The following is a 9091-nucleotide window of genomic DNA, read 5'->3' as shown; positions in this document are numbered from 1 at the left end:
GTATGGAATTATACTATGGGGTAGTGCAGCGGAAGTAAATAATATCTTCATACTTCAAAAAAGAGCTGTACGTGCCATATACCAAATGAGCCCACGAGAATCTCTAAGGGGAAAGTTCAAAGATATTCATATTATGACCATGTACGGCCAATATATTTATAGCAATCTCCTGCACGTACATAAATATTATAATTTATACAGTAAAATAAGCGACAAACATAATTTGAATTGAAAATTTAAATCTTTTATTGAACGCAGACTTATGTCGAAGGCTTATTACAGTATTGAAGATTACGTAAACGATATTACAATATGGAATTAAATAGTATTATAGTTGTTTTTTATGGATTATATGGTTCAGCCTTGTGTTGTTTCACTGGTTTGCATTGTTTTGAAAATATGTTTAAACTTTTATGTTATTAATTTGTATGTATCATAATGGTATTTTTTGTGATTGACGTAGACGAGCAATATTTTATTGACATAAAATCAAAAGAGATTTTATGTCAATAAAATATTTTGACTCTGACTTTACACCGGAAGGTAGTGTGTTTAATCTATCGTCACAGGACGTGCCAGTTGATGCTCAGAGAGCGCCCGCGCGAGGTCTTAAGTATGCGATTGCTCTAAACGAAGTACCGGTGGAGTCAATAATTTCAAGCGTCGAGTACTGTGTGATCCGCAACAAAGTACCTAGACCGGAAGCTGAATGCCTGTGGCAGGATAGATCGGCCATTATTCGTAAACATATAAGTCCCATACCGAATATCCCTAGACAGGAGTTACAGGTACTATTGTCCTTACGCAAAAATCCAGACATCCCCGTACTACCAGCAGATAAGGCAATTGTCATTATAGATACGTTGGCGTACCAGCCATACCATACCAGCACATAGGTACTTATACCCACACCTCGTGTAACTTCCATGTTGAACAAGTTCCTATCCTGGTTATCAGAAGAAGAAAAAAGGCGTTTGCGTCCCCTGAACCCAACACTCCCAAAAATATATTGTTTGGCGAAAATCCACAAACCCAACTGGCCATAACGTCCCATTGTGAGTCAAATCGACGCTCCTACATATAAAAGTTCACGAGAAATGGCAAGTATTTTGCAGACAGTGACTGGAAAAACACCGAGCTTTGTAACTCTACACATTTCATCCATCTATTGGAGGTCATTAAATTCCGTACCGGTGATTGTAAGCTTCGACGTGGCGCGTCTTTTCACTAATGTACCAGTAACAGAAACTATAGATATAATTAAACATCACTTAATTGCCAACAGGCAACGACATACCTACTGATTAGGTACATGGGACTAAAAGAGTTTTGCCTTACTGGAGGCTATTTAGTCTGGCGAGGGGATCTCTATATGCAAATAGATGGAGTGAGAATAGGCTCACCAGTTGCACCAGTCGAGGGCACCATATTTATGGAAAATTTCTAGGAGTTGAAGAGTGCGGCATTAAAACCAAGGTTCTGGTGGAGATACGTAGACGATGTGCTTATAATAGTTCCCAGAAAAGTAGTAGGTAAGGAAACTACCGGACCACCTGAACAAAATGCAGGAAGAAAAAGGAACCCTACCATGTGGTAGCCTAGTGCATAAGGTAGTTACTTAGAAAACCCACACATACCGATCAGTAGCAGATTCCCATCACCATCCGTCGCACTTGTCTGTACCACTCACTTTCATTAATCGCGCACTTCGTTAGAGCGATTCGCAATTTATTGAGAAATTGCAGAATTGACACACGTGCGGCAAGTGTTGGAGGGCAGCGGCTAAAACTAGCGAGAGAGTGACAGCGACCTATGTGTGCACAGTATGTGGAGTATCTTGTGGCAGTATCTACGAAGGTAAGGACATCATTTAGCCGCAGATTCTTCCTGTTTCTGGGACCGTACCTTTATAATAAGCTTGTGTTTGTATGATCTAAACATGTACAAATGTCGAATGCAAGACTACTGTCACACAGAGAGACTTCTGGAGGTCTTGGATAGTTAGCACACCTATAAACCGAGAACACCCTATCGTACGCATGTTTGCACATACACCCTCTCTCTCTCTCTCACACACACACACACTTACCTCTATCCTTTTGAATTTCAATCTTTTTAGTCACTGCGTAAAAGTGGAATCCTGGTGACCAGTAATACAGGGATTTTATTACCTACCTCAGGCACCAGCGATCCACGACCAAAACTTAGGTATCCCCTGTATTTTTAAGTTTTCACTGTATTGTGATTTTGGTTGTTGGTGATAAATAAAGTTATTAGTATTATTATTAGTGGGTCCCGGCATATCTACCGTACATGAGAGGGGTAACTGATCAAATTGGATACCCGTTACGCCGTAGATATAGCATCAGGACAATTTTGAACATTGATAGTCTTCTACGATCGCCTAATGATCTCTGGAGAATCCTAGCGTCTACGAAATTCCTGGGAAAAGTTACATTGGTGAAAAACCAGACTCACCGAGCACATCCTCAGTGTACGCGAATTGGAGAGGAACACCTCGGCAGTGGCAGAGGATGTGCTCAACTCCGACACCTCACATTATATTAGGTTCGATAAGGTGGAAAGTATTTGCCAGCTATAAGAAAATACTTTGTGTCTTCTGGAAGCCATAGAAATTAACCGTCGACCTAATTAATTATTTTAATAGATACAATTTCGCAGCACAATTAAAAAAGACCCAATATACCTTCCTAAAATCATAGAAAACTAGCCGTTCCCGCCCGCTTCGCTGGGCGAATTTTAAAAGGAAATAAATTAAATTTTATTCAACTTATTTAATATACCATAAAATAATACTAAAACATACATAATATACTTGAGCATACATTATATAAACATCCATGACTCGGAAACAAACATTCATATTCATCATATAAATGATTGCACCTACCGGGATTCGAACCAGGGACCTCTATAGCTCAGTAGGCAGGGTCACTAACCACTGGACTATAGGGGTCGTTAAAGTATATATAAGTATCTATATATATTATTTACATATAATTACTATTCTACAGGAAATGTTGTTTTTATCAGTGTGAAAACCCACTGGTCATATACATTGTAACTTGTACAAGTTTGACGTATCTAATATTTATTTAAACAGTCATCAAAACAATAATTGTTTGTTATGGAATCAATAGTCTAGACTGATTTGTGATATCGGGTTATAACAGGTTTACGACCGTGACTCCCAACATTCTGATTAAAAGGTTAATAAGAATCTAATCTATACATACATATAAATAAAATTTGAGTGTCTGTTTGTTATATTGAAATAACCGTTTTTTACTAAGTACATGTATACAGCACATATACCAAAATAACATTTTTTACAATTTTTGTCTGTTTGTGTATGTTTGTTCCGGCTAATCTCTGAAATGGCTGGACCGATTTTAACGGGACTTTTATTGGCAGGTAGCTGATGTAATAAGGAGTAACTGAGGCTACGTTACGCTTATTTAAGGAAAAGTCTTTTATTTTAGAAAAAAAAGTAATGCTGCAATATCCAAGTAATGGTTTAACTATAAAAATAATTTATATGGCGAAACAACGTTTGCCGGGTCAGCTATTCTTTTATTATATATTAAAATGAGCAATTATTGTACTAACTAATATTTATCTCATATCTTATAGGTATCTTGGAATAACTTCTAACTAAACGGTGGTTTTTTACACGGGCAGAGCTCCACCCGTATTTTTTGTTTAAGTAGACACTACCTACCTACCAAACCTGTACCTTACTTACCAAAATATTTATTAACGTAGGTTAGTTCTGTTGTTGTCACTGTATCAAATTTATATTGAAATATTTTTATTCGAAGTGGGATTTAACAATCGGTGATTTAGAGTCAGAATCTTGGTACCATCCTGTCTTTAAATAAATGCGGCAGACCTGAGAAGGTCGATCACGATCAATATTCATACAAAACTTCACTACATATAATAATAAAATAATATTACACAAATTATCTTACCCCAAACTAGACATAGCCTGTGCTATGAGTTGCAAGACAACGATATATCTCATACGATATACTTACTTAAAATACATAAATACATATTATAAACATCCATGACTCGGAAACAAACATCCATAATCATCATATAAATGTTTGCATCTACCGGGATTCGAACTCGGGACCTCTATAATATGAGGCATACAATTCTTGTTTTGACTGGCAACGCTTAACTATGTCACATTCTTATAAATATGGATACAATTAAAAATCGCGAACTTGCATTCAATCTAAAAAACAAAATTTTAAATCAGTCCAGTATAGATTTATTTATTTAGAAATACCAACATTTGTTTACATAGATGCAATATATATTTATTATACAGACTAAAATATAATGTATATAATGTAACAAACAATTACAAGTATCAACCACATGCTTTAATTACTTACACAAAGTAAATATTACTTTAAGAGAAAAAAAACATATATGCTAACAAGCAATAATGGTTAAATGATTTGGTATTAAATTATTATTACATAAGACGAAGAAATATAATTATTATGACTACATTTTATTCACTAAACTTATATACAAGATTAATAAACTTACTTACAAATAGATTGATACAGTAAGTTTATTATTATATTGAATCGTACGTAAACTGGTTCATATAATTGTAAGATCTTCTATAAATATCACTCATTCTGCTCTCGTTCGTTTGTTCGTCAACAGGAAAATGGTGAGTGCAAATGTTTTTGTCTGGCTTGTATTATGTTTAGCCACTGCAACGATAAGTCATCGTTCCAAGGACAAACATGTGAGTGTTATTTTATCTTAATTTATCATTAAAATAGTTATTTTTTTATAGTAAGGCCTGGTCATATTGCAACTTAATTATATTTACACTAGCTGACCCGGCAAACGTTGTTTTGCCATATAAAGTATAATTCATGCGATAGTTTTATAATAAAATATTGCCTGTATTATAGCCTGTACATCATTTTGTTCTATTGTCAATAGTTTTTGCACGCACGCAAAAATAGGTTTTTACACCTTGTGTTACAAAATAGAAATTTTATTACGGATCCCTAATTTTGAAAAAAAAAACATAGCCTATAGCCTTCCTCGATAAATGGACTACCCAACACTGAAAGAATCATTCAAATCGGACCAGTAGTACCAGAGATTAGCGCGTTCAAACAAACAAACACTGCAGCTTTATAATATTATTAGTATAGATAGACTGCAATTGATTTAATGAATTTTTGTCAATATAAATAAACTAGCCGTTCCCGAATTTTAAAAGGAAGGAACGTTGGAATTCGATTCGATACGATAAGTGGTTTAGGCGTGAAAGAGCCTCAAACAAAGACCATTTTCATTATATTTATAAGAAGACACATGACTAGCCGTTTCCGCTCGCTCCGCTGGGCGAATTTTATAAGGAATTAAATTAAATTAAATTTTATTCATCTTAATACAAATACAATAAAAAACTAAGTAGCCATATAATCTAGGATAAATTTCGCATTGAATGGTGGTAGTTTCATGTCGATACGATCAGTGGTTTAGGCGTGATTGAGCCTCAAACAAAGACTATTTTCGTTATATATATATATATATATATATATATATATATATATATATATATATATATATATATAGATTGCCTCAAGAAGGAATGAAGTATGCTGAGATCTTTCTTGAAAAATTATATAAAAATCTGTTTTTCTGTAACCCATATTTTCATTTATCATTGAAAATAGCAGTACTTTAGTATTTGTCTAATGTTACGTGATAGTTATAGAATAGTATTTTGCGTATAAATATTTTACGCAGAATTAATTTTCTTTTCCCAGTTGTAGGTTCTAGGTAAACAATAAACACAGCTTGAAGTGGTTCTAATGTTTTGATTATATTTGCAGCAAAAGCCTTTGGTTACTTTAAAAGAAGGTAAAGTGAGAGGAACTGTTCAAAGGATATATGATGGATCATCATATTACAGTTTTAAAGGAATACCATATGCAGAGGCTCCAGTTGGAAAACATAGATTTGAGGTAACAATATTGAAAATTTATATGTTAGCTTGTATTATTGATTAGAATAGAAACCCAATAGATTTTTTTTAAATAAATCTGCATGTTAATTTGAGTGTCTTACTTGCAACGAATAGCAAGCTTTAGGGTTTAAATAGAGTTTGTGATAGTTCCCAACGTTAGGCAGCAACTGTATTTCATCAACAGTTTGTACTTCAAAATTATATTAATGCAGGTATTATACTACTCGATTGAAACAGTATTGTGATTGTCAAATAGTATTTTCAAATAAGTACCTAAGTTGTACATTGGCTTTATAATTCTAGGCTCCACTACCTCCAAAATCTTGGCAAGGCATTCGCGACGCGTCTGAACATGGACCAGTTTGTACTCAATATGACTTCACCGTCGCACAATACATGGAAGGCAGTGAACAGTGCCTATTTGTTAACGTTTACACAAAGTCTCTCAACCCTGAATCCAAAATACCAGTGATGGTTTTCATTCACGGTGGCTCCTATATGTCTGGTTCGGGTAACTCGGAAACTTTCTCACCTGATTTACTTCTAGAGCATAATGTGATACTAGTCACCATTAATTACAGATTAGAGTTACTCGGTTTCCTTTCATTAGATACACCTGAAGTTCCAGGTAATGGAGGAATGAAAGATACGGTAATGGCTCTTCGCTGGGTTAAGGAGAATATTCGTAAATTCGGTGGTGATCCAGACAACATTACAGTGTTTGGGGAAAGTTCAGGTGCTTCATCAGTTACTTATTTAATGCTTTCACCAATGGCTAAAGGACTTTTTAATAAGGTTATCGCTCAAAGTGGAGTTTGTATAGAAGAATGGGCTATAGCAAGAAATTTAAAGGAGAGAGCTTTCAGGGCGGGAAAAGTCTTAGGCAGAGACACAAATGATGTCACAGACCTTTTGGGATTCCTAAGAGGTTTACCAGCCCTCAATCTGACGAATCTAACTGAAAAAACAATGACTGAAGATGAGAAATATAGAGGACTTCCCGAACAGTTTATACCTGTAGTGGAAAAGAGATTCAACAATGTAGAGCCATTTATTACTGAAGATCCACTGCAAACACTTGCTAAAGGTGATGTTAATAAAGTTAGTCTAATGCTTGGCTATAATTCTGGTGAAGGTATATCGATAATATCCGAAGAAATAAAAATATTAGATGTAAAAAATAATAATCCATCATATTTTGTACCGAGGGAGATAGCTGAAGTAGTTTCAAAAGAAAAGATGAGAGAACTGGGAGAGAAGATACAAAGATTTTATGCAGGCAGTAGGAATATCAGTAAAGAAAATCCGGATATTATACGTGATTTACTAACTGATGTGTATTTTGCTTACAATACTCATAGATTTGCGCATCTCTATGCCAAATTAAATATCCCTGTCTATATGTATAGATTTAATTATGACACTGATTTAAATGTGATCAAGAAATATTCATCGTACAAAGGGTTGGATGGCGTCAGCCACGCAGATGATCTATTCTATCTGTTTTATAATAATCTTAACAAAGCAGATTATGACAGCCAGCCAAAGCTAAGGGATATTGCGTATGAAGTTACTAAAATGTGGACGGATTTTGCGAAATTCGGGTAAGTTTAATTTTATCATAGAGCTTGTCTGATTTAGAGTATCAACTTATCCCTATTTTTTAAAGAAAAGTTATCTTCCTTTTACCATATTTTACTGTGGTAGTATCTATAGTTAAATAATATTTCATAACATCAAGAATTATTTCGTAAAATATGCTCCCTGTTGTTATAATTAAATTAATAATATATTCTCTCATAGAAAGTATTATGTCCATACAAAACAGATATTGGAATTAAAAATAATTATGGGTCCCAAATCGAAATAAAAGCTATTCTATCTGTCAAGATGGACTGAACTACACTCCATGAAGTAATCCTCATTTAAATCTGTTCATTAGTTTAGGAGTTCACTGCAAACAAACATCAGGACACTGGATTTATACATATCTAAAGATGTTCATGACAATTTGGTTCTTATAATATGTGACAAAGTAGAGCCACATATGTAAACGCTATAAAGTTAGCGGTGAGGAGTACTTATAGTTAACGCTTTAGTATAGAAATCTAAATGAGGAATACCAAATAAATTTTACATAAGTCAAGTATTAGTCAAACACAAGAGTGTGTACATTCTGACTAATATTATTATAATACTAGTATTATTCTTAGATAGATAGAGTCTCTTGCTGTTAGACAACCGATAAAAACAAGCCAGGAATATTAGTTTAGTATTCGTGACAAGCTACGTTATACACTCGCGATTTGTATGACACTTTATTTTAGTTAGCGTGAATTGCTCAAAATAAAGGTTAGTTCTAAAGTCTTTTTTTTTCTACGTTTTCTCAGCTCTCATAGTCTATCTAGACGTAGGTATAAAAAGAACTTCCAAAGTAAAAACTGTGATAGCGAAGATAATAAGTAATATAACTTTGACGCAAACCGTCCAATTTTTTTTAATGTTATAGAAACCCAACTCCAGATGGCAGTCTCAGCGTGAAATGGCCAGTATACACGAAAAAAGGTAAAGAGTATTTTAATATACAAGAGGAGTACTCCGTGGGACATTACGCGGACAAGGAACGAATGGAATTCTGGAACCAGATATATCGAGAGGCTGGCTTGCCCCATATTGACCATTAGGAGATATATTTTATACTTGTGTCAAATAAATAAGTTTTTAAGCCATTTTTTTCCTTTCACATAAATTACTACATGGACTAGTACAGGCTTAATATAATGTTCCTACAAATAATTGAAACACTATAGAAAGAGGTGAATACTTTACTTTTAACATCTGCGAGGCAATAAATACAACAAGGCTACTTAAATAAGCATTTCTTTTGTGAATAATATGCAGATACGAAAGTTTGATATTCTCCATTGATCAAAATGATCATGAGCTTTAGGTAGATAGGTATTTATGTTTTGATTATTTTAATAAAGCATCTGCATTAATATACTTACTACGGAGTCAAATCACTATCACACTAATAGGTAACTACTCTCG

At 34.2% G+C, this 9091-nt stretch overlaps 2 protein-coding genes across 2 annotated transcripts in view; both read left to right on the top strand.

Moving 5' to 3' along the window:
- The window catches only part of LOC126970614 (uncharacterized protein ZK1073.1), a 255934-nt gene that overhangs the window by 179438 nt on the left and 67405 nt on the right, over positions 1–9091 (top strand). The window lies entirely within an intron of this gene.
- On the top strand, positions 4647–8769 carry LOC126970512 (juvenile hormone esterase-like). The gene is made up of 4 exons (XM_050816467.1): positions 4647–4798; positions 5907–6038; positions 6344–7644; positions 8550–8769. The coding sequence occupies exons 1-4, from the start codon at positions 4718–4720 to the stop codon at positions 8722–8724; spliced, it is 1689 nt and encodes a 562-aa protein (XP_050672424.1). The 5' UTR covers positions 4647–4717; the 3' UTR covers positions 8725–8769.

This window comes from Leptidea sinapis, chromosome 1, assembly GCF_905404315.1.
Source record: "Leptidea sinapis chromosome 1, ilLepSina1.1, whole genome shotgun sequence".
NCBI lineage: Eukaryota > Metazoa > Arthropoda > Insecta > Lepidoptera > Pieridae > Leptidea > Leptidea sinapis.
The sequence above is the reverse complement of the archived record's forward strand: the minus strand, read 5'-3'. Positions and strand labels throughout refer to the sequence as shown.